The sequence below is a fragment of the Hipposideros armiger genome, unplaced genomic scaffold, assembly GCF_001890085.2.
Source record: "Hipposideros armiger isolate ML-2016 unplaced genomic scaffold, ASM189008v1 scaffold_163, whole genome shotgun sequence".
Lineage (NCBI taxonomy): Eukaryota > Metazoa > Chordata > Mammalia > Chiroptera > Hipposideridae > Hipposideros > Hipposideros armiger.
This window is the reverse complement of record NW_017731513.1, coordinates 1574166-1601732: the sequence shown is the minus strand read 5'-3', so window position 1 is coordinate 1601732 and position 27567 is coordinate 1574166. Positions and strand designations below refer to the sequence as shown.

Genomic DNA, 27567 nt, shown 5'->3' with positions numbered 1-27567 from the left:
CTCATATCTAGTACTAATGTTAATAATCAAAGAACATTTCCAAGCACTTATTTTATATTAAGCCCTTTCATGAATCATCTTATTTAATCCCCAAAACAGCACTGAGGCACATATTATTCGTGTTATTACTACCACTAAATCAGTCTTACAGAGGAAGAAACAGAACTTCCAGAAAACAGAGGAACATGTCCTAGGTAACGTGGCCGTAACCGGCAGAGCCAGGATTCAAGCCGAGAGTGCCTCCTACCGAGTTCTGTGCTTCTATCATTGTTGCCACTATAATTTCAAGTTGAAGTGATTATTTCCCTTGTTCTTCACCTTCTCTCTCTAACTGGAGTATAGTTCCTTCTTGATATGGATGTAAAAGGGTGTCCTATCCATTCTGTTAAGCATATAAGTGCTTACAAGACAGAGATATACTGTATACTTCGATTTGGTAGGTGATGAAGTAATTTTGCAGANCCCACTTGAAAAACTATAGTTACTTTGCAAACCCTATGAAAAATATATTTCAGGTCTTCAAAAGCTCTAAATGTAAAAATAAAATCCATAGCGGCTCTCCAGAGGCTGGCGACTGATCTGCCTCACCCAGGAAGAGCGCAATAATACCAACATGGGCCAGTGAGGCGATGTCCTCCACAACTAGACTGAAGAACCAAAGGGCAGCAACTTGTCTGCTCCCTTTCCCCGATTCCCCAGCACTGTTCCCCTCTCCCAATTACGCAATAAAATCTTTAAAAAAAAAATCAATAATGGTATGGATTGAATTTTTTTTAAAGTATCTTTATAAAATCATGGTGACAGCAACTGAGAAGTCTATAAGGTGAGGCCAGTACATCTGACTAACTAAACACTGATATGTGTGTCATGATAAAAGAACCATAAAGTAAAAGCACGGACAATATAACACACTGGAAGATCATATCTGAAACACAGGAAAAGAAGTGTAAAGAAAAGTTAAATCACTACTCCACTCAAAGACCTTACAAAATAATGAGCAAATAGACAAAGGCATGAGAGTAAAATGAACACAGAATGAAAGTCATTTCACAGCAGACATGCAAACATTCACACACCAGAAGCTGTGCTCACTTCTCTACCTCAACCTAAGTGTTATAAGATTAACATCTACTTTAAATCTTATAGAAATGTAAAACTGTGTATCATTTAAGCTCCTTAGCTCCTATTTAAAAAGTTGAGAAAAACAATACTATACTTGAGTATATTTTGGTGTCTTCCAAATAAAGAAGTCAAATGAGAAGCAACCTTTAAAAAAACTGATTGGGGGAAATATAAAACAAATTAATACAAAGCTTTAATTCTATTAAGTATATTTTTTTTTGAAATGAGATATATCTGAGTTAATGCTTATGTGTGAAGTGCTTTTACTTTATGATGTTATTTAAAAAGCATTGTTAAACAGACTTAATATACATCAATAAACATCTCTTTATTGCTTTTGTAATAAAACATCTTATAATTTTCTTAACTTCTCCTAACTCCCCCCCTTCCCCCCCCCCCCCCCCAGGACTTACTCCTCTTATAAGTGGAAGTTTGTACCTTTTGACCACCTTCGCCCATTTTGTCAACCCTCCCCCCCCCCACCTCTGGCAATCACCATCTGTCCTCTTTATCTATGAGTATGAGCTTTGGGTTTTTTTGGATTCCACATATAAGAGGGATCATGCAGTATTTGTCTTTCTCTGTCTGGCTTATTTCGCTTAGCATAACATTGTCACAAATGGTAATATTTCATTCCTTTATGGCTGAATAATATTCCATTGTGTATATAAACCACCATTTCTTTATCCATTCACCTGTCGATGGACACTTAGGCTGCTTCCATATCTTGCTGTTGTAAATACTGCTGCAGTGAACACAGGGGTGCATGTATCTTTTCAAGTTAGTGTTTTGCATTTCTTCAGATAGATGCCCAGGAGTGGGATTGATGGATTATAAGGTAGTTCTATTTTTAAGTTTTTCAGGAACCTTATACTGATTTCCACAGTGGCTGCACCAATTTACATTTCCACCAACAGTGCACNTAGGCACCACACTCAGGACTTTGAAATTATTAGCTCACTGAATCCTCCTAACAACCCTATGACGTCAAGTCCACTTTTGGCTCTGCCACTTACCAGCTGTGTGACCTTGGGAAAGTTACTTCTTGGCCTTTGCAGTCTCATTTTTGTCATTTTTTAAACAAAGATAGTAACCTTCACCTGTTCCTCCTCTGATGGTCTTCCTTTCTTCTGTGCAGATCCAAGTTTCTGACCTATATCATGTCCTTTATCTTGAAAGAATTCATTTTAACACTTATCGCGAGACAGGCATACCAGCAACAAAGTCCCTCGATTTTTATTTGTCTGAGAAAAATCTGACTTTGCTTTTGGAGGACAATTTCCCAGGGTACAGAATTCTAGGTTGGCAGATTTTTTCTTTCAACACTTTAAATATATCACTACAGGGCAGTGCACAGGCCTGCCCTCCCTGCTCCCGACACCTGAACAGGGAGGACCAGAACACTGGAAGAACTGTGTGGAGAGGGCCACGTCATAGGGGCCCTCTCAGGTGAGAGTCAGCCAGTGACACTGCAGAAAAGGGGAAGGGAATAAATACAGCCATCTCCACTCTCCTGCCCCTTGATGGTCTCCTTCTGGTGCTTCCTCTGGGAGAGTCCAGCTGCAGGCCAGTGGGCAAAAGCGCCCTCTCGCTTACTCCCTACAGGCTGGCCTTGGGCTACAGAGCAAGGTGGGGAGGAGTGGCGAGTGGCTCTGTGACTAAGGACGGGGAAAAAGGAGATACCCAAACTTACTGCCTCAGCTTTCAGTTTACTGTTCAGACTGTGGGTGGATCTGGCCCAGCGCTGCACTTCTAATTCCTCTCTCCTCGCTCCTCGCTCTCCCTTCTCTTCACCTGCCTTTTATTCATTTACCACTGAATTTTCCAAACTGCACACTTGCCGGATGTTTGCGCGTTTCCATTTTGAAATCATTGCTGAAAAGAGACTTCTTCACAGAGATTGGTGTGCCCTCTCCCTTTCTGCTGTCAAAGCTGACTTGTCCTTTGAAGCTACCACAAGCTCCCCTTCTCAACAGGCATCACTGGACACTCAGCCAATGGTAACCCCCCACCACTGTCATCCAAAAACTTTTCTGTGCCCCATTTAGCACTTCACTGGAGACTGTCTCATAGTGTCATGTGATTTGTATGTGTACACACATTCAGCCTCTAGCTAGACTGTGAACTCTTTAGAGGCAATGAAAAATGTTCATCTAAGTTTTGGATTCCCCATAACATCTGACAAAGCTTTAAAGATTCCATACTAGAATTTTAATTTGAGAACAAGAACAATGTCAAATTCATTTTTGCTTCACCAGGACTTGTCTGTTAACATATGACACTGAGTGCGTGACTATTTAAGGTTTGTTGAACTAACTACATTTAAAAACTAGTGAAAGAATAAAGTGTGTGCTTCTATTAACTTATTCTCTAAGTAAAATAACTAACTGCTCCTCTGAGTCAAAATAAGCCTAGATATAAAATTCTTTCGTTATGCAAATATAATCATTGAAATAAAAACATAATAGATTTTGAATGCTAAAATTCTCATTGTACTAACAAAATATTGAAAGTCAATTATCATTGTTTGATGTTAAATAGTCAACCAACTTCACAGAATTGGACATAAAGGAAAAGTACACTTTATTTCACGTTTAAGTAAACACAAAACTTTCCTTTTTCCTATATAAGACCTAGTATATCTTGAACCATAATTGCACCATATTTGTCATAATAATAAATGTAATTCTGCTATACTAGCATGAAAAAAATATAAATGATGGCAGGGACACAGTGGATTTAATCTAAATGACTTTATGTGTTTGTTGTTGCATAAAAAACATTCACATTATGGATTTATGTGGGAATACATGAATCTGCTCAACAGATATTACAATCGAGATAGACTCCATAATGATGCTTTTCAAATCTACCTACCCGCATCACTTGAAAAATATTTTCATCCTTACTCAGAAGTATAATATTAGAAACATAACTACAGAAGCATTCCTGATGTACGAGACCATGCCTGCAAGCCAGCGTGGGCAGCAGTGAGCGCTCTACCCAAACTCCTGTCTCCCCACAGTGGCCCTAAGTGACTAAGGAGTAAAATCAGAGAAACAGTGTGAGCACACAGAGTTACAGCCATCTGCCTCTAAGTAGTGCAGTAGCATCTGGAAAGAATAAACACTAAATGATGACTAGACAGAAGGGGTCCATCCGATTTCTAAGAAAGCTTGTCATATTCAATACTCAAAGTATTAGGAAGACAATACCACAAAAATTAGGTAGCTGAAATTACATGAATGGTCTTGAAGACCCTGTTTTATAGACGGCTTTGCTGGTCTGCAGGATGATTAAACTGGCTTTCATGTCAAGCTAACTCCTGAGAGTTTCGTGTGAGAAACACACTCATCTACTCAACAGCACCTCCTCACTCCTGCCTTACTTGCTACCAGGAGCCGGATTCTGTTCGGGCATCAGGCTGAGAAGTGCCCAGAGATCATGGACTAAGCCCTTGGGCTGAATCTTGATTAGTCTGAGTTAATAATGCACTCACCTCTGTCAATTCTGAGTTGAAAGGTGGACTGTCTTAGTCCATTCTGGAAGCCATAACAAAACACAACAGACGGGGTGATGATCAAGAGCAGAAATGCCTGGAACAGTGACAACAGCTGAGGAGCACGCCTGAGGGAGAAAGCCAAACTGCTAAGACGGCAGGGTGGGAAGACGGGGAAGGCCCTGAAGCCAGATGACATTGCATGACCCGAAATTTACAAATCCTGAGCCATCTATCTCCAAGCTTCCTATAAAGGATGTAACACACTTACTGCTGAAGTCATTATTGATAGGGGTTTCGATGACACACATTCAAAACTCTCTTCACTTGTAACGGAGGTTAAGACCAAATTCTCTAACCAAGTTTCACGACTTGGATTTCAACTGTACAAAAAAAACAAACTTCTATATTCAAAAAGTGACAGACCATACTCAAAGTTATGTTGCTGTCAAAAATTCTGACAGTTATTGGCATTATCTACTTTGCTAATAATTAAACTCAAAAGCGTCCATTCCCAGTATGAACAATGAGACGGAGATCATAGGAATGATAACTTAGGAAATGAAAAACTATAAATAAGCTTATTCCAGAAGTAGTAGAAAAATTAGTAATGCGACAGGCTTGCCAGCACTTTTGCCTCATCCTTTCACCATTTTGTGTCTGTTAGAAAAAAATTAAAAATCAAAATAGTGAAGAATCCCAAGGTAATTGCGAAAAAATAAAGGAATTAAAATCTTAAGGCAGTAGCTCTGAAAACCTGGAGACGAAATAGGCAGGAACCTATTGCTATGTGATAGCAGTCCAAGAATCCACTGGACTTTAAAAAAATGGGCCTGCTTGACCTGAAAATTATATTTGTGTAATACTGCAAATTGTAAGAGTGATCTTTACAACTGAGAGATCTATTCTCCCAAATATATGCCGAGGGGCTAATGGCAGCTGGAATGCCGTCTCCTGCTTAATTCTCTAAGGAGAACATGAATTGTTACAAAAATAAAAGCACAATCTGAAAAACATGAGATGATGCAGATGTTTGCATGGCAGGGGTGTTGAGGTGTCAGGGGGCGTTTATTGTTACAATTTGGGTGGGATGGGAACACATTACAGAAGCATGGAAGGCAGGAAGTTGCTTTTCTAGTAGTATCTATTCCAGAAGTCTGGGGGTGACCATCTGCAATAGCACAGCTGCTGGAAGGGCCCAGGATGGATGGACTACGTCAGTGACCTCAGCACACAGAAGTGAATTGCCCCTTGAGATAGAATGGATCAGAGTCTGGGAAAACAGTAGCTAGAAGTGTGGACTCTGGGTGATGACGGGGCATCCATGTAGGTTAATCAGCATTACCAAATGTACTGCTCCCTCAGGGGTGCTCATAAGGGGGGCTTAAGGAGGGTTGTGCATGTGTGGGGGCCAGGGTACCTTCCTCTCACTTTTGCTGAGAACCTAAAACTGCTGTACACAAAAATAAAGCCTTAAAAGAATGATAAAGCTTATGAAGCAGATACGATGATTCAGGACAAGGAGTTTCTAGACTCAAAAATAAAAGAAACATGCTTCTTCAAATTTTCCAAAATTAGGAAAGGAACTGAAAAAATTGACAGTTCTAAAAACTGATTTTGTAATCTGGAAATTAAATAGAAGAACCTTTTATAATGCAAAACAGCAAAATTGCTAAGAAATATAAATCATGAGTAAAAAAAGGAGAAGACATAGGTATCTGGAGGATGCTGAATATAAATTCTGAGACTCCTCAAAGGAGGAAGAGGAGAAGTGACAANTAACAAACTCCCTTGCTTCTGATTTTCTTTTTCCAAGATCTTGGCCCCTCACGTCCTGACTGCCTGGGTAGACTGCACTCTAAATTGTGCCACTCTGGTGCTCTAAGACTCCTGAGAGTTCTGATCCACTGCTTCTATTTAGTTGCTCATCCCTATGATGCTTACTAATTGGCGGATACTTCAAACAACTGCAACAGAAACGTCTGGCTCAAAACAATGCATTTCCCTTCTTCCTTGAGCCATTGCCCTTTGAATCCATGTTTCCTTGTTTGCTCCTGAATACCTCCAACAGTTGTTCAGCTGGCTCTATCCAGCTTTTATCATTGTTCTCAGCAAGGAGATTGATGCAGTCTACTCACCATGGTCACGAAGGACTGAGACCCCGCAGACTCAGCGACTGAGCTTGATTAAAACAAGATCTACTTATGTGAATGGGATTCTTAAAAACACGGAAAGAAAATAATTAGATCTACAATTGAAAAGTAAAGCTACAAATGGGGAGGAGCCTACCCTAGGACTATATAAGAATGTGTTTGCTATTCAATTCTAGTTTTCTTATATTTTACTAATCTAATAAAAACAACATTCGGCCATCCTCTACCCTGTGCTTAATTAGGGTCAAAGCATGGCTTTTGAACTAGACCTAAACGCACTTAAGTTTTTGCCATCATCAAGGTAGAGAAAAGCACATACCTCAGGCCTATGACAGTCTAACTGGTACCCTCACCCTGTGGCAGTAACTATCCCAAAAGGAATGCACCAGTCACCAAGGAAATGCTTGTCATGGTCAAACCTAGTCCCATACAAAAGAAAAAAAAAAAAAAAGGATGTGCTTGGTCTCCCCAGTTACCTCTATACTTGCATCCATCTCAAATAATTGGTGGTTTCATTTCAGTTCCTTCCCAAGGAAGGAATGGCAGAGTAAGAAAGCACTGCTACAAAGAACTCGGGGTCAACTAAAGTGTCAAAACACATTTAAATAAAACATACAGGTTGCTGCTTGAACAAGTGGGAAGAATCAAATAACTCCTGGGAAACCAGCACATAGGCAGGGCATTGGCTGGAGGAGCTGCTGGCAAAACCGAAAGCCAGCTTCAAAGGGCTCCTCACTGTGTGTTTCTACGAGGGGTCAAGACTCAAAAGAATGCTTGAAAGATGTATGGGACTCATGGAGGAAAGTTTACTGGATTAAACCAAATAATTTTTTTTTCAGAATTACTCATCTTCAGGGCCGGCTGAGTGGTGCGATGGTTAAGAACTGGCTTGGGACGCCAGAGGGCCCTGGTTCGGATCCCACATATGAGGGCCAGTGACACTGCTCTCTACAGCTAAGATGCTGAGCAACAGCTCAACCTGGAGCTGGGCTGCCATGAGTTGCCAGCCACGACGTAGGCTGCAGCCCCTNATTATCCTACAGTAAGTAGCAATATTCTTAATATTTTTTCTTACTTTGATTCAAATAGTACTACTAATAGTAATAATAGTAATAATAATAATACACTATTATTTATTAAACCTATATCCTGTGCCAGAAACAGGGTTGCATTTTCTCATGTAATCTTCACAAAATTTTCTAAGGTAGGTACTTTTATTATTCCCATTTTTTAGATGAAGCAATTAGGTACTAAGTAAGCTGTCCGCTGTATCACAGTTAGTAAGCAGCCAAACAAGGGAAGTTTGTTTTAAAAAGCCGATCTCAGAAAGCTATGCTACACTACTGCTCTTATGACATCCATCTGCACTATAATAAAAAAGCGTTTGCTGTAGGGTATAAGCCAATATCAAGAAAAGCAAAAACAGAAACTTTTCCGTATCTGTGCAACGCTATTGTGTTTAGTCCAGCTTCCATCTGTAGCAGGGGGTAAGCACAGCATGTGTGTGTGTTCTGACAGTTGCTACTCCGCACTGCAGTCTTCTCCTGAAAAACTACTTTGATCCTTAGACAGTGTGCTTTTCACCTCATGTTCACTAGGCTCAGATGATGCCAACTCGCTACCAAAACTGTTAGAGGGTAACACTGAGGAGTGAACATGTTACGACGTTTTCTCCTCCGTGTAGCTTGGTTCTCTGACACAACACAATAAAAAAGGAAATAATGGGGGAAAGGCAATATATATATATCTATATCTATCTCCCTTTGATTGTTTGTGGAAAACCACAACCACTCTTCTAAGCACAAGCATTTGGGGTAGTAATACTTTTATTTTTCAAAGTCCCGTTAAATAAGTACATAGAAAGGTCAGTTACTAAAATTAAGCGAAGTACCACATGTTTTGTAAATATAACTCACATTTTCTATAGGGGACCATGTGAGCAAGCATAATTTAAATTTATGGTAATCTGAAATACATTTAGTAAATAGTCACATACTTGTCCTTCAGCAGACTTCAATGAGAGCAAAAGCTCTAGAGTTGCTGACAGTTCACAAAACTGTCTGCCTTTATTTCTATCCTTTTTTCAAAATATTCTATCGAAAGTACAAAAAAACAAACAAAACCCAGGACTTTGGAGCGGTGAACTGCCTGCCAGCCAGCTCGCGGCAGAGCCCATCACTGCGGGACTGATAGTCCCTGACAAGCTGTAGCAGTACAACCGATAAAACTTTTAATGGTGCTGAAAGCGGTGGGGCAGAGGCAGGAGCGGACGCACTGAAAGTTACAATCTCTCAGACTTCTGAGATGTTGGGGGATGAGTAATTACAAGAACCACGGAAGAGAATGACTGCTGCTGGGGGATAGCAATACGCTGGAGAAAGAATGAAAGGCTGAGGAAAATCAATCAGCAGCTTAAGGTGAGGTATGTAATCCACGGTTTCCATGGCAACTAATAAAAAAAAAATCTCCTACAGTTGCAAGACAGAAAAAACTGAGGACTTGGCCCTGGATTTAATTATAAGGATAGCACCGCTCCAGATAAGGTTGTGTTCACAACCCCAGCAAGTATTCTATTGAACAGTGAAACTGGGGCTAGTGACTTTAAAACCTGGGTACATAAAGCGGCATCACGTCCATCTGTTACAGTGAGGCAATATGAAGAATGCATAAGATGTGGGCGTTTGGCCCAGGTCTGCTTCACAGCGGCTCCGCTGAGTCGTTACAAGCAGCTCATGGCAACTTGCATGGACCCTGAATGTCTCGTCTGAAGGTAAGCTTGGTAGATTCCCCCACACCGTTTCTTGGTCTTTGTGGTAAGGGCTATCACATCAGTAAGGAAGATCAAGTGGTTCTCTCTACCCTCCTCCACCTTAGCCAAGATAGTAAATCAAAACAGTATCACAGGCATCAGTAAGATGGAGAGCTAAGAGGTCCCACTCAGCCCTCACCCCCACAAAACAATGATTTACCAATAATAAACAACACCAAACGAAATCGCTGTGGGACGGTGCTGGAGCTCAGTGAAGAAGCTGTAGCATCTCAGTGGACACAAAACCTGAGAATGGCCATTAGGAAAAGGAAGCGAGCGTTTGACCTGAGCCATCCCCTTCCCTGGGCCAGCACAGTCCAGTGACAAGAGGAGTCCTCCATATCGTGACTTCCCACCGGCAGGGGTCAAGAAGGACAGGGTGACCCCAGAAGCCCATGCTGCAATCGAGAGCCCCACAGCCTTCGCCACTGAGGCCTGCCACAGTCCTGGCCTACGTGGAGCCCAGCTGCCAGAGACAGCGGAGACCCTGCTGCTGTGCCTCAGGAGCTGGAGCCACTGTGTGCCCCCCAACCCAGCTGGCCCTGCTGAGGCCCTGAGGCCCTGAGCATACGCACCCTGGACCCAGCACCACCCATGCACACACATGCCACTTAGAGGAGGGAGCAAGAAAGGGACAGAAAGCTCACTTAGAGAAATAAACTTCCCAAGCCTGGAGAAGGGAATAGGCATCAAGATTGAAGAAGCCCATGGAGTGCACACAGGTTGAATGTAAGGAGGTGTAAATCAACACATATTCTAGTTAAATTATCAAAAGTCAAAGATAGCAGTAAGAGAAAAGCAATTTGTCACAATAAAGGGGACCCCCATAAGTTTATCAGTGGATTTCTCAGCAGAAACCCCACCAGGAGGGAGTGGAATGATTTATTCAAATTACTGAGAGAAAAACTACCAATAAAGAATACTATACCAGGCAAAGCTATTCTTAAAAAATGAAAAAAAAAAAAAGAGAAAGAGCAATAAAAGTCTTTCCCAAGCAAACAAAAACTAACGGAGTTCATCACCACCAGAGACCTACCTTAGAAAAACTGCTAAAAATATTTCTTCAAATTGAAACAAAAAAAAACAAAAACATGCTAAATAGCATCATGAAAGCATAACTCTCACTGGTAAAGGTAAATATGTACTCAAGTACATACACTGTAACAGTGGCATACAAAGTTCTTCAAACCCTAATATCAAAGTTAAAAGACAAAATATTAAAAATAACTATAATCACAAAAAATCATTAATGGATGTACAATATAAAAAGGAGTAAACTGCATATAAGTACTTAAAGGAGAGGGGAGTGAAAATGTAGAGTTTTTGTATGTGATTGAAGTTAAGTTGTCATCAACTTAAACAGGTATAACTACAAGATATTTTAAGTAAGCCTTGAGGTAACCACAAAGAAAAACCTATAATATACACAAAAGAAAAAGAATCAAAGCAAATCACTATCAAAAAAAAATCAAATAAGAAAGACAAGAACAAAACAACTTCAGAATAGACAGAAAACAACAAAATGGCAATAATAAGTCTTCACTTGTCAATAATTACTTTAAATGTAAACAGATTAAACTCCCACAATAAAAACACAGCATGGCTGAGCGGATTTTAAAAAAAGAGAGAGACAGAGAGAGCCTGCCATATGCTATATATAAGAGATTCACTTTAGATTTAAAGGCATACATAATAATAGAAATAACAAATGAATTTAGTAAAGTTCCAGTTTGCACAGCAAAAGAAAAGCAACAAATGAAAAGGCAACCTACATAACTGAAGAAAATATTTGCAAACCATATGTCAGATAAGAGGTTAATATCCAAAATATATAAAGAACTCATACAACTCAATAACAACAACAAAAAAACCAATCCAATTAAAAAATGGGCAGTAAAAGTATACAGGCACTTTTCCAAAGAAGACATCTAAATGGCCAAGAGGTACATGAGAAGACGCTCAACATCACTAATTATCAGAGAAATTCAAATCAAAGCACAGTGACAAATTACTTCATACCTGTTAGAATGGCTCTTATCAGACAAGATAGAATAAGGGTTGGTGAGGATGTGGAGGAAAAGGAAGGCTTATACAGGGCTGGTAGGAATGTTAATTGCTTCAGTCAGTATGGAAAACAGTATGGAATTCCCCCCAAAATTAAAAATAGAGCTACCATATGATCCAGCAATCCCACTTCTGAGTATATTTCCAAAGGATATGAAAACAGAATCTCAAAGAGATATCTGCACCCCCATTTTCTGCAGCATTATTCACAATAGCCAAGATATGGAACAACTTAGGTGTCTGTCAGTGGATGAATGAAGAAAGAAGAAAAGGCGCGCGCACACACACGCACGCACACACACACACACACGCACACACACACAATGGACTATTATTCAGTCATGAGAAAGAAGGAAATCCTGCCATTTGCAACAATATGGATGTACCCCGAGGACATTATGCTAAATGAAGAAAGTTAGACAGAGGGAGACAAATACTGTATGATCTCACTTATGTGTATAATTTGAAAAAGCCAAGCTGATAAAAAAACAAACAGTACAATGGTGGCTACCAGAGGCGGGGTGGGGGGGGCACAGAGGAATAGGAGATGTTTAAGGGAACAAACTTGCAACTAGTAGATCAATGTGCCCTAGAGAGCTAATGCACAGCATAGGGATTATAGTCCACAATACTCTATTATAAACTTCAAAGTTACTAAAGACTAAATCTTAATAGTTCTTACCATTAAAAAAAAAAAGGAATGATAATCATGTGACATGACACAGGAGTTAGCTAATGCTATGGTGGGAATCATATTGCAATATATAAATGTATCAGTAAACATGCTGTACATCTTAAACTTAACACGGTATTATATGTCAATTATATCTCAACGAAAAATAAAGTTTAATTTATAGGAAAAATGTTTTCATGTCCATCCTACCAAAAGTAATGCTACAGACTCAGTGCAATGCCTATCACAGTCTCAGTGGCATTCTTTACAGGAGTAGAAAAACAATAATAAAGTCATACAGAACCACAAAAGACCCCGAATAGCCAAAAGGACTTTGAAGAAGAACCCAAAAGCTGGAGGCATCTCACTTCCTGATTTGAAGCTACAGCCAGGTGCTGCTTAAGGGTGGGGACACGTTCTGAGAAATGTGTCCTCAGGTAGCCTCGCCATGGGGGGGCCATGAGAGAGGGCACTGACACACACCTGGGGAGCGCGGCCCACCACACACCTGGGCTGCGTTAGCTCGGCCACCCGGTGAGTTTGCTGTGGTTCTGCGGTGCTAACTAGTGGGGCTTTCACTGGTTCCTGGGCTCTTTTCTGCAGGGAACATCTCGACCGCCCTGAATCTACACCCGGGCTGTTCAGCCACGGTTCCGGGCTGAGCAGGCCTGACCCCATCTGCAGCAACCAGAGATCCCAAAACATACTGGACTTTTAGTTTTTGCCCACCTGGTATCCTTGAGATGTTACCCACAAGCAAAGGAGTTGCTTCAAGTAAGGCTTTCCGACGTCACGGAATCGACCCCTGGAGAACCTTGGCATTGCTCCTGAGATCACCACGCTAGGCACACACGCTTAATTTGATTGAAAAGGACTGTCCTGCTCTGTCCTCTGTCCTCCCAGCCCCTTAAGTCACCCGTTCCCGTCCCTTATCTCGTTCACTGATTCAACCACACTGGCCCATGTCCATTCTCAGACACCCCCAAACCGCTGCCAGCAGGCAGCATGTTGTTGAAGGGGGGCTTCCCTCCCCTCGTTCCATTTTTTAAACGAATTTCAAGTTCTAGATACATCCTATACTTGTTGCTTTGGAAAGACGTATTATCTTAACCGTGTCAGGGCTCACTGCAGATATCTGGATTTCAATGTCTGAACGAGGACATGTCACCCTGGTGACAGCGTGCTGCTTATGGAGGAAGCACCCCCCCCCCTTTCTCACCTCTGAGTCACACGGCGGCACGTGCATGTCACCCCGTGCGGCGTCTCCTACGTCATCGCTGAAAACGACGCTGTGGAAACGCCGGCGGACGAAGCTGGTTGCGGCCTCGTCCTCCTCGATCAGGGTTGTGTGTAGCTGCGCTTGCGGCCGGGCGAGGCCTTTCAGTAGTACATAAACTCCGTCACTTCCAACCACTGAAACAAAACAAAACCCAGAGATGCACCGCGTCCCGCGCAGGCCCTCCGACGGGGACGTGTGCGGCCCACGCCCCACGCGCGGCGTCTAAAGGGTCCTTGCCCTTGGGACACTGACGACGCTCACGTGGCCCGGAGGCACCCCCGAGTCACGTCCCCCACACGCAGGGCCTTTTCTGACGGTGTCATCCTAAGCAGCCCTCTTACGGAGCCGGCAGGGGCTGGGACCACCGTAACACGGCACGACACAGCGTTCAGACGGTCTGAGGAGAACGGGCCAAGAAAGTCACCGGACGTTTCAAAACGTGGACCTTCCCCTGAGAAATGCCACGTCGCCTGCTTCACACGAGTAACAACATCCGCCTGCTGCTGACGACCCGGAACCCCGCGAAGAGGGAGGTCACGCAGAGGTCGCACGCTCTCCCCTACGACTGACACGCGGCAGCCCTCGCGCCTGTCGGCCGCGCGCCTGGAGGGCGGGCCTGTGCCCTGGGCGGCGCTGCGAGCGCTGCTAAAGCACCTCCGGTTCTCCTGAGGCCCGTGCAGCAGGGCAGGCGCGGGCGCGGGGTGCACGCTCCCCACTTCCCAGCTCCTACAAGGGCTGGAGCCAGGGAGTCCAGTGATGTGGGAAGATCTTTGCTTGCACCCTCCTGATGAACCTGCTAGAGAAGCTTTACCGATTGATTTTCAGGGACACTTGTGTTTCTTTTTATGCCGAGTGATGCCAACCGCTTGCCTTCTGTGCTTTCTTCTGAATTGCGTGCACATCAGTGGGACTGTCTGGTCGCGGTCTGTCCACGGTGACCACAGGAGCGTGATCTGCAGTTTTCTCTAAGGCAATGGTTGTGTTTGCTTGGATGCCTGAGCTTCGAAATAGATTCCTTTCTGGGTAACACAATATCATTCCTTACTAAACATGGAATGTGTGTGGCAAGGGCACTTCAGAAATATTACTTTTTAATATCTATCGGGTAGGCCGGATGAGAACTACACTGTCGTCAGTACATTGTAAAGGTAAAAGATAATACAGTTATGTAAGGGAAGTAAGGATTTTGACCAGTTACAAGAATGTACTAGAATGTTACTAGCAGCTTTGACATGACAGCTAAAAGCTGGAAGCAGCCCAGATGTCCATACACAGAAGAAAATGTACACAATTTCTGGTGTGCGCATGCAATGGAATACTACTCGGCCATAAAAATGAATAAACCATTGATTCCTGTGACATGAATGAATCCCGAAAATGTTAACGCTGATTGAAAGAAGACTTTCACAAAAGTACATATTGTTTGATTTCATTATAAAGTTCCAAACACGTCACACCAAACTGATTTATACTGGAAAAGGGAAAAAAAGAAAAAAAACACAGAAGAGCAGTTGCCTCTGGCGGGCGGGCCACAGAGGGACCGGGAAGCACGGAGAGAAATTCCTGAGGTGACAGTGAAGATCTATATCTTGATAGGGGTTTGGGTTACAGTATTTGTCAAAACTCATCAAGCAATACACTTCAGGTACAAATATGCACAGTATTGTATGAAATTTTGCCTTAAAAATATAAAGGACCAGAAACAACTACAGAATGCTAGGTAAAACTGAAGTGTTTAGGGTGAAATGACCTCATGCTATGGTGATCCAATAGAATGGAATGCGATGCAAACATAGTGGGGAAAACTGCAGGCAAAAATATGCAACTACAAGATGACAGCAAACGTGTTTGTCCTCTGTTTCTTGAGCCAGACCCTGTTCCAAACACACTGCATGTATGAACGTTTTGTGTCCTCGTAGCAATCCTACGAGTCAGATACTATGATGGCCCCCCTATTATAACTGTGCAAACTGAAGGCACTGAGAAATTTAACGCCCCGCCCTTGCTCAGGGACCCAGGAGCAGGAAACATAACCCATGGCAGCTCCCTTACTAGGCCAGTCTTTGGAAGTCAATGTCGCATTGCATTCTCTCTCTCTCTTTCTCTATCTCCCCCTTTCTCTTGCTCTCAAAATATAATTGGTAGTAATATGGTTTCAATTATGGAAAAGTAACACTATATGTGTGACCTAGACATATATGTTTCATTTTAAGTTGAAAGAAAGCCCATTTCAAGGTGATATATGTTAGTTTAAAATGTTAAAAAATAATCAATATATGTGTACCTATGAATACATGTTTATGGCATAAATATTATATAACAAAAACAAGTCTAGAAAGGGATTTGATTGTATAGTTGTCTCTAAGAAAATGGAGTGTAATTTAAATAGAGCTCATCAAAAAGGATAGTGTTAATTATTGAGCAAAATAATAATGCTTGATTAGAATGGCAACTCTATTTTCCTTAGGTTTTCTCCATAAGGTTAATGTCTTAGATCTTAGTAAGTGTGTTGATAGAGTATCCCTTAAAAAAAAATGCTCATAAGGAAAAAGCATTTCTACAGATTTCCAAAAATGGAAGCACAGCTGTTCCTTTCCCCAAATGTGCTACACTTGCCATGGAGAACAATTATCACAGACTGAGCATCAATTGTTTGCCATGAACTGTGCCAGGTGCTCTAACACGAATTATTTTAATAATCACGAATGTCATCTATCATTAGTCCATTTTTCAAGTGAAGAAAGGTTCAGAATAATTAAGTAACATCAAAAGTCACAAAGTATATTAACTTCTGAAGGTTTTCAAATATATTTCACTACCTGAAGGATATACACAAACTTGCAAACCCACAAAAACACATACACATATAGGAGAGTGTGTGCAGTATGTTATAGGTGTATGTATGCATGTTATATGTGTATATGTATATACAAGAGATGTTTATATGTATATATATACATATACATAGAAGACCGTTTTATAAATTTTATATAGGTTCTCAATGAGGATTGAAAGAATTCTAACTATTTTGTTACAAAATTTAGTTCAGACATTAACTGTGAATTATTTCCTGAAATTAATGTAGCTGGTTTATGTATGAATCTATCAAAATTAGTTTGGTAAAGATTTGAAAATAGATGAATTTAAAAGAACTTTCAAGAATATATGCAGAATGAGATGAACTTTGGGGTGACATCTTTATACAAGTACTAGGGGAGAAAAAAAGAAAATCCTCATTCGAACAAAAAAAATGACACAAATTCTGTTAAAAATGAAGAATCAAGAAAAAAGCATGTGATACAACAGAACAATTTGCTGAAAATTCTCAGATAGAACTCATGCAATACCTGAAAGTAGCTCTCAAATATACGGACAAATGATATAAACACCATAAAAACTGTCTAGAAAAAGACTGCAATGGAGTTAAGCTCCCAGATAACAATTGAAATATTCCTTATAAATCACAAAGTGGTATTAAATTTATGAATTGTGACAAAAAAGATATTTATTAATGCAAGATAAGAATAAGCTTTTGAAGTCACACAATGGGAAGGAACATATAGATTTCTCATTCAAATTTTCAAAATACACAAAATTATTTCACGTAATTTTTAGGATTAAAAAAAAATTCCAAGCATCAAAGAAAAAAATTGAGTATAAGAATTAAAAAGATATTAAAGTGGATCAAAATGGCATTAAATATTTATTCCCAGACTTTGAAAAAGTAAAGGAATTCAATAAAAATCAAGTTGGCTAGGAGTAAGTTTCCTAAAATTATTTATCTAGCCAACTCCATGACATGAAAAGGCAAAAGAAATATTTTCATAGATCTTGAAGAAATTTGTTGTTCAGGACCTCATTATTTAAAAATATCTCTTGGATTAGTTGAACAGTATACATTCCGAATGAATTAAGAATACTAATAATGAAAAATTTAATTAATCACTTTGATTGTGACTTTTCAAAAGGTTAAAAGCCAAACACAAAGTTTGATTAAAGCAGATGTTTGTGAATTCTTTGCTAAGGATCTCTCACCCTGAAACACAGAGCCTGCAGCTGTAAGCGACCATTCTAAGCAGATCTAAATGTTTCCAAGAGCTACAGCTGGATGAATACAGTCATAGCATCACCTGGTTAATTCTTACTTGGCCTATAGAGTTGAGTGTGGGTGTCACCTGACTACCAGGGAAGCCCTTCCCAGCTGACCCACCGACTCCGCCCTCTAAATCCCACTCTCCCCTGGGGTCTCCTCACAGCCTTCTGTCCCGCTCTGCGTTTCCAGCCTCTGCCAGTGGACGGCATTTGTGGAAGGTAAGGACAAGGACCTCTGACTTCGCTCTCAGTATTTCCAGCCCACAGCACATCACCTGAATGATTTTAGGCAGTTAGCAAATACCTGAATGAATGAAAGCTTAATTAATGACCCTCTACTGTATTTCTCTCCAAAGAATCTTATAAAATATTTGGGGAACACCTCTTTTTTTTTTTCCTTAGAATTCCATCCTTTGAGAAATGAGATAAAACACCTTGATGGCCCATTTTCTTCTCAGACCATTAGTGGGATGCTTAGGAAAATATCGGAAAGTTATGAATTTGAAGCCAGGTGGTTTAATTCAATCTCCACTCTAAGGCCTAAACGGTCCCAGAGATCACATAATAAAATCAATGAATGGCCTTTTCATAGCTTTTATGATCTTTGTAGATTAGGTTTTGTTCTTAGGGACAATTTTTCCTCTCTTTAGGTGCCAGGAGTAGTTATTTTAAGGCACAAATCTGATAACCTTATTTAGGTTATTTCTATAACTTGTGGAAGGTAAGGTACAAGTAAAACTGGATATTTAAGATTTTTTTTAAAAGAATCAATAAATGTTATCATAGAGCTAACTAGAAGGGATGAAAAGAAATGCAACTTATTTTGGGCTCAGATCTTCCATTGGAATTGCCTCTCAATGTTAATACTTCCTATCAAATATTTTTAAAACTTTCATAAAGGGAAAATTTATAGCTTTATAAATTGTTAGTGATTATTTTAATAACCTTAAAACATATTATTTCTTAATTTTTTACTTAGTCTTTCTTACTAAGAGAAAACATTAAGAAAATTTCTTATTTCAAAAACACTTGCTCATATCCATACATGCATATTAAGGTCAAGGCCTTTGGTTTTGTTTTGTTTTTTTAGTAAAGATTCCATTCATTCATTTAGACTCTACCTTGCTATCTAAAAGGAGTTATAATAAGTGAACTTACAAAAATACATACAATATTACTTTAAAAGTTACTGAAGAATAGAGTGAAGAATAATTGGGTGAGAAAAGAAAAGATAAAGGCGGGAATAAATTAAATTACAAAACAAATTCTGTGAAATACTATATATTTATAAAGAGATAGTATTGGGTAAGGAGAGAATTTTTGCTCCATTTGCCTTATTTAAAAAAATTTTTTTAATGTGTAAAATTTCTATCAAAATAATACCACACATATTTTAAGTCAAATAGTTTTTAAAGGTTCACAAAAATGTCACTAAGCTATCTCATATGCAATACAAAATGGGAAATGTGATCAGTTACCTGATTTAGCAACTATGAGAGAATTAGAAAACGACTTGTGTAGAAGTCTCAAAATCACTGAATATATTCCTGCCAGAAGTTCTCAAAAAAAGAAAATAATGTAGTGTAAATACAATTAAACAAAGTACATTATTAAGATACAGGGCATAACAGACTTCTTCTAAGGACTTAAAACTCATTCTATATGAGAGGATCAAAAGTATGGCCTCTGGATATATGACTGTGGGATTCCCTAGTATAATGCAAAGGGAAATGTTACTTCTTCTGGAAGAATGAATGAGCTACATCTGTTTGGGACTATCATTCAACAGGAATTATTTTGTTCTTGAACAAACTTTAGGTCAGCATTGTGTATTCACAGTTATACTATAGTTGGAAATTATATGCAATACATCCATTTATCAAATATTTATTGAGGGGCTATTATACCCAATCATCTTAACCCTTTTAGTTTATATTCCAGATTAAGGCTGTCTGTGTGAGAGGCAGCCCTGTTGTTGGGGTGGAGCTGTGGGGAGGACAGATGCTTCAGAAAGCTGAAGAGCTTGAGGCCAAGTCATACCTGAAGAAGGTGTGGTATTTACGCCCAGAGGTATGCAGGTGGCACAGCTAAGAGTTCTACACCTCTTGGAATAAGTGGAAACTCCTATAAACACACACAGAAACAGTTTTTCCTGACCCCCAATTATATGCAATTGAATATTTTAAAGTAGTTATCAAAAGCTCTTCTTCAAAATAAAGAAAAATCTCAGAGAAGATTTTAGAAACAGATCTACTCTTAAGAAATATAATTTCCAGGTAGATTCCCACTATTTTCAGGTTTTAAAATATATCCCTGGAAAACAAGAAGAATTTGTTGTTCACTAATCACTAACAAAAGCCAGTTAATTGTGAGAGAAACCTATATAAATAATAATTTGAGCTTTAGAATTATTGGTTTATTCAAAGCCTGTCTTTCTGAGAATAATTAAATATCATGAAGAGTTGTCTATTAAAGCCAATCTTTCTATTCTCTACAATAAACAATTTATAATTACTTCATACATTACCATTTAACAGTTCCTATGGCTATATATTAAATAAAATTGATTGCAAAGTTCTACCTTAAATATATGAATAATTTTTATGCAACATTGTTTACTCCAAACTAACTTAAATCATGATTAAAGTGCATAAAGTGCATAATGACTCAAAATATTTTTTAATTTTAATCCTAAATGTATCCATTTCAGTAAATTTTAAAATTTGTGTGGGGGGGAAAAACCTTTTGGGGGCAAAACTGACTGATGATTTGACTCATTTCCCCTACAAAATACAAAATGTGGGGCCAATGCTTCATTTAAATACCTTCCATTATTTTACATGTTCTTCTAACTTTTGTTTTATTAAAACTGAACATGATCACGTTTTCAATCTCTATTTTAAGTTTTAAAGTAAACATTTCTATATTATTTTCCTTTGCTATTAATAAAATCATCTTAACCCTCTTAGTGTTACTTGTACAAAAGATCACAGTATACTCTGTAGACAATTAAAAGACTAAATTTTACACTAAACATTAAATCCAGGCCAGTGCCACAAAACAGATATATTCCATCAAGAACCATTCTTCTGATAGGAGACAACAGCTTTGCCTGGCAGAACTGTTCTCACACTAGAGAAGATCATAAAAGCACTGGTGTTGCTTCCCATAATCCATCATCTGAGCAGACATCCTCCATTATTCACCAAAGAAGGGTATCGATTAGTGCTGCCTGTCACCCTGTGAAGCCCTTTGATGGAATGCCTTAAAAGCCACTGTTCCATGATACTGTAGACTTTCAGGAGCTTAATTCTGCCTATGGAATTTATTATTATTATTATTATTATTATTATTATTATTATTATTATTATTAAAGAGGAAACAAAAGGTAGGAGAAAGGAAAAGATTGGCTTCAGGTTCAAAAGCCCAGATTCTACCCTTTGCTAGAGTTGAATTAGTAAGACCGAGTGTCAAGTCTTCAAGGGGTGCTCCTGCAAAGCTAAGATTATGTCTATTGAATGACGAACAGTGGTAAAAGGAATTCCGGGATCATGAAACATAATGTTGTTCTAATATAAGGGAGTAAAGAAATGCTAATAAGAGAGAAATAAACTTTCTCCTATGACAGCATTCCCCCATGTATGTTGCACAGAGCTGCTTCCTGAGGGAAAAAAATAAACACTGAGGTAAGTTATGTTTCAGAAGTTATTTCGTGTATGCGCAGGAAATATTCAACACACGCTGGCATATGTTAGCCTCTGAACATACTGATATTTTTAAAAATGACTTAGCCTTGTTTAAATCATCATTTCACAAATCTATTTCCTCAGAAAAGTAATTTCCGTTGGTTTGTTTGTGTTTTGTATTTTTAATGTTAAACAGATTTGTTAACGGAAATTGACTTCAAATTTCATGCATCTCCAGGAGCTGGCAGAAGTCTCCAGTAGTTTCAAATTGCTCAAAAAAAGTTCTAAAAATCTTACACAATAAAATATTATTCAGTGATAGAAAGGAATAAAGTACATGATACAATGTGGATAAACCACAAAATCAGGCTAAGTAAAAGAAGCCAGACCCGCAAGTCCCCATGTCGTGTGACGCTGTACAAATGAAATGTCCAAATGAGGCAAATTCATAGGCAGCAGGCTGGCTGGTGGCCACCAGGTGCTGGCAGAAAAGGAAATGCAAAGTGACCGCTTGATGACACAGGGGTTCATTTTGGGGCAGATGAAAATGCCTCAGAACTAGAGAGCAGCGATGGTGCCAAACACTGTGAATATACTAAATGCCACTGAATTGTACACTCTAAAGTGATTCATGGTTAAAATTATGTGATGTGAATTTTTTATTGAGATAAAACAGGTTTTATTGAATTCATCGATGAAATTCACCCTTTTAAAATGTGCAGTTCAGTGTCTTTTTAGTATAGTCAGAGATGTGCAATCACCACCACAACCTAACGTTAGGATATTTTCATCATCCCCCAAAGAACCCATATTCATCAGCAGTCACGCCTCATGCCCCACCCCCCAAGTTCCTGGAAAACGTTAATTTTGTGGTCTCTAAGGATGTGTCTGTTCTGGAGTTTCATGTTGATGAAATCATAACTAGCTTCTTTCATTTAGCATAAAGTCTTCACAATCCATCCAAATGGTAGCATGTATCAGTTCCTCATTCCTTTTTATTGCCGAATAATATTCTATTATAAGGGCCTACCACATTTAAAGAAAACCCATTCATCTGTTGATGGAAAGTTGGGCTGTTTCCACTTTGGGGCTACTGTGAATAAAGCTGCTATGAACATCTGGGGATGAGTTTTGAGCGAGGGTATATTTTTGTTTCGCTGGTGTCTAACCTAGTAGAATGGCTGTTGTCAAATGGTAACTTCATGTTGAACATTTGGGGAGCATTCAAACTTTTCCAGAGTGGCTTCACCATTTTACAGCCACACCAGAAACATACGCGAGTTCCAGTTTCTCTGCATCCTCAACAACGTTTAGTTGTCTATCTTTTACATTTAAACTACCCTAGTGGGTACAGAGTAGTATGGGATTGTGGTGTTGATTTTACAATTCTCTAATGACTAATGATATAGAGCACTTTTATGTGCCTACTGGCCATTTGTATATCTTCTTGTGAAAAGTGCCTGTTCAGATAGATTCCTCATTTTTCAACTGGGTTGTCCTTTTGTTATTGATCTGTAAGAGTTCTTCAGAGTTTAGATATCAGATCCTTATCGGATATATGATTTGCAAAAACTTTCTCCCATTCCAAGGTTTTCATTTCCACCTTCTTGATTGTTTTTTTGAAGCTCAAAATATTTTAATTTTTATAAAGTCCAAATTATCTGATTTCCTTTGTCACTGTGCTCTCAGTGTCATGTTTAAGAAAGCATGGCTTCACCCAGTCACTACAAAGATTAATTTGTAAGTTTTCTTCTAAGGAAGTTTTATAATTTTGTTCTTACATTTAGGTCTCTGATCCATCTTTGATTAGTTATTGTATACGGTGTGAGTGAAAGGTCCAGTTTCATTCATGAGCACGTGGATGTTCAGTTGTCCCGGTGCCATTTATTGAAAAGACTGTTCTTTCCACCATTGGACTTCCTTGACACTCTTATTGAAAATCAATTGACCATGAAGTTAAAGACTTATTTCTGGACTTTTGATGCTATTCCATGAATCTATATATCTATCTTTATACCTATATTATACTGTTCTTGACACTGTAGGTTTGTAGTAACTTCTAAAATCAGATGGGTGAGTCTTCCAACATTGTCATTTGTTTTCCAAAAGATCTTGGCTTTTCTGGGTCCTCTAAATTTCTTTATGAGTTTTAGGATCAGCTTACCATTCCTACACAAACACAGCTATCAATTTTGTTAAGGAATGTGCTGAATCAGTAGATCAATTTAGGTAATATTGCCATCTTAATGACATTAGGTCTTTTGATCTATGAATATTGGGTATCTATTTATGCAGATCTTCAGTTTCTTTCAACAAGCCTTTGTAGTTTTCAATATACAAGTCTTATGCTTCTTTTGTTAAATCTATTCCTAAGTAGGTTATGTTTGTTATTCTATTGTAAATGGAATTGTTTTCTTAATTTCATTTTTTAGATGATTTATTGCTTGTGGTGTTCTCCTTTAAATATTTGGTAAACTTCATTCATTATAAAGCCATCTGGGTCTGTCTGGGCTTTTCTTTGTGGGAATATTTTAAGCTACTAATTCAATATATTTATTGGAAATAGATCTACTCAGATTGTCTATTTCTTCTTGAATCAGTTTTCAGGTTTTTTTTTCTTTTGACAATATTTTTTCTTTTTTTAAATTAAAGTTTATTGGGGTGACAGTTTTGATAGCTTGTATCTTTTAGAAATTTGTGCATTTTATCTAAGCATTGTAATTTTTTGGCATACAGTTCAATGTACTTCCTTATAATAATCCTTTTTATATCTGTAAGGGCAATAGTGATGTCCACTCTTTCATTTCTAATTTTAGTAATTTGAATGTTCCCTCCATTTTTTGTGATAAATCTAAATATAGGTTTGTCTATTTTGTTTTCATATTCTCTATTTTATATTCGCTATTCCATTATGTCCACTATATTTATTATTACATTCCTTCTGCTTGTTTGGGGATTAGACAGCAATTCTTTCTTAGTTTCTTAAGATGGAATGTTAGGCTATTGATTTGAGATCTTTTTTGTTGGTTTTTTAATACACAGGCTCTGTGAATGGAGCTACTCCTGGAAGACAGGTCAAATCATGACAAATCTCTTGGCTTAAAAATTTGAAAGAAATCCAAACCTATCCCGCTGCCCTAAGGGCTGTTAAACTGCTGGTTTTCACAGCTACCATGGTTGCAAGGCTGAGTTATAGTATCATGGGAACAAGGCAAGCAAAAGTGCCATAAAACACTTTATTCTTACCAAGACTCCACCATTTTTCTTGAATAAACACTCTTTGGATTGTTGTGGTTCTTTTCCAGAGTTCTGAAAAAGTTGATATTGACAGTTTTTGCCACTCTTTTCATTCCATCTGTTGATCTTTGGAAGTCCTTACCCTACCATTCCCAAAGTGCTTCTCTGGTTTGTTTATTTCTGCAGCTGTTTGTTTTAACATGTATTAGCTGTAGCTGAACTCCATGAACACTTTAGGAAATGTTGTCCAAAACACTGAAGACAATATTATTTTCAAAAGCCTTATTGCCTTTTAAATATTAAATTGGCATTTTTCAATTCTTGTCTTGCATATTTACATAGCATTTATATAGATGTATTATCTGAATATTCTTCCCATATTACCTTGTCTAGCTTATTATTCTGTTCCTTAAGTTCCTCTTACACAAAATGAAGTAATAACAATATGCTTCATAGAGTTTTGAAAAGATTAAGCAAAGTAGTACTTAAAATTATTTAGAAAAGCACTAGATCAATAAACATTATATAAGATATATAATTAATATTACTGTAATCATTTCAATAATCCCTCTTCCAATTTCCAGCCCCTCTAATTCCTGTTCTCTGTTTATTTTTTTCATAAAACTTATTTCCTGAAATTATATTATGTTTTCATTTGCTATTTGTTTCCTGTAGCCCACACTAGAAAATAAGTTCCAGTGACAGCCGCCAGCACATAGCAAACACTTAGCACACAGCTGCTAAATAAATGAATTATGTTCATGTTATTGTGGGAAATAAGAACCAGTTCAACGCAATGTTCTTTGCTAAGCATTTAGCCCAATGTCACCTTGCATTTTTGCACAAATGACAAAAGTACATAAAAAGCTTTATTTAAAAACAACTTCTCGTGATTGGACAGAGCTGCCAACTCTTCTGAAGTATGGCAATCCAAGAATTAGCCTAGAGGGGTGAACAAATATCAGTTCTATTCTGATCATTTTTCCGATAAAATCAAGTAGGCTTTTTTTAAAATCTATGAAATTTTAGATACTGTGTAATACAATTATATAAAGCAGCCTTTATTAATTGAAACTATTCCAGTATCAGAAATGGGGGAAACTGTGTGTGTGGGGGTTCTATCTCCAGTGATGCTACCAATACACCTGTGGCGACTGTTCAGAGCAGGCATTGTGATTGGAAAACCCTGTCTGATCGCATAGTAAATATTTCAAATATCTCCCCTGCTTATACATTTCACTGTTTAGAAATTAATCTTCAAAACGACAATGACAGAGAGAAACATCATGGCAAGGGTCTCTGGCATTTTCCTGATATTAAAGAGCTGTTGTCATTGTATTCTTTCTTCAAAACCTCACATCGTCTCCTGGGTAGAAGAGGTAGAAACGGAATTGGGTTCTCACAATGCAAAAAGGCTGAAAAAGATTCTGGCCAGCTTCCAAGGACGATCTTCATAAGTCACAGGAAACACCTTAGTTGCAGTGAAAGCAGATCCAGCGTTAGGATCGATGCACATTCTTCACGGCCACGTTTGCCTTCAAGGCCAAGGTCTTTATGGTCGGACTAAGTTATTTGATTACTTCTATTGTAAGGACACATTGTTTGAATTATAATTAACTTATAAGTGGAAGAGATGCTCACTACATTTTTTCATGAGATTTAGCTACTATGTTTTTATAACCTTCAATGGAATTTAAATCACAATAGAAAAAAAGTCTATGCAGATTAAGAAAATGGTAAAAACGTAATAATATAAAAATATTTTCAGCACTAAAAATAAATATTAAATTTTATTAAAGTGAGGAGGTATGGTATTTTTGAGGTATAACCTGAAAAAAGTTGGGAGTAAAATTAAATAAGATGAAAGAAACAGAAGAGAAATAACACTGTAAAACTTACTGGACTTCAAGTAAAGAAAACAGAGTAAAGATATAGATAATAAAGAAAAAACCCTTATATCAATCATTTCACGGGACTATTGCAATGTTAATATAAAGGTAAAAAAGTAATAAAATTTTCATCGAGAATGTAATTCTAGGTTAGCCACTAAATTGAGTTCTCAAGCAAGCTAATTATTTCAGCTTCTATGAATTTTAGGTTCCAATCATAAAAATGCCCCCTGCCCAGGCCATAAAATAAGAGATCCAATGGAATACTCTTGATGTCATTTGAATTAAATAAACTATATACCTACATAGCATATAGAAAGAGATTACTATATGGAATATATAGTATTTTTATTATAGGAACATATGCAATCTTAATATAGTAATCATGATTTAGTACCATATTCACCTAAGCTAGAGATGCGGACATGTGTTATTCAGTACATCAAGTCCTAATAATGTTATCTCTGTTAATATGTTATTATTTAAGAAACCTGAATGAAAGGCTGAGTGAGTAATGGTAAGGTGAGGAAGCTGTCTTATATCACGAAGCCTCAGAGAACCTGTGGCAGGAAGCGAGACTGAAGGTGAAAACAGCTGTTGGCATTGTAGGCAAGACACCAAAGCAGGCTGCAAGTCAGCAGCCTGGTGATGAGGGGCTATAGGGGGGACACCTGATGTACCAGCAGACAGAGGGGAATCATCCATGAATAAAGGAATCAAAAAATAACTTGTTGGGATTGTTTTTTAAGTTGGATGAACAAAAAGATTTACAAAGATCAGATATTTAATGAGTTGACAGCCATGATGGTGAAACAGATCTGAGCTGTCAGAATTATGTCTTAATAACTCAAGAGAAGAATTTTGACACAGGTAGATGTAAACACAGAGACTTCTAAATGGTTTTAAAGTGTTTGAAAGGATGCGCCATTGAAATGTGAGCTGGGGTGCCTTATTTAATATATATGATCAATTCAAGTTGATACTTGTCAAGGAATGAAAGTTCATATTCTAATAGTTAATCACCTAAGTTATTAAGATGCCATCAGAATATGACATTTGCTTCT

The 27567-nt window shown here is 38.4% G+C and overlaps 1 protein-coding gene across 1 annotated transcript in view; it reads right to left on the bottom strand.

Annotated features, from left to right (window-relative positions):
- The window catches only part of CNBD1 (cyclic nucleotide binding domain containing 1), a 158260-nt gene that overhangs the window by 39203 nt on the left and 91490 nt on the right, over positions 1-27567 (bottom strand). The window contains exon 6 of the mRNA XM_019651628.1: positions 13540-13733. Coding sequence (XP_019507173.1) covers positions 13540-13733 — 194 coding nt within the window. The remainder of the gene's footprint in view (positions 1-13539; positions 13734-27567) is intronic.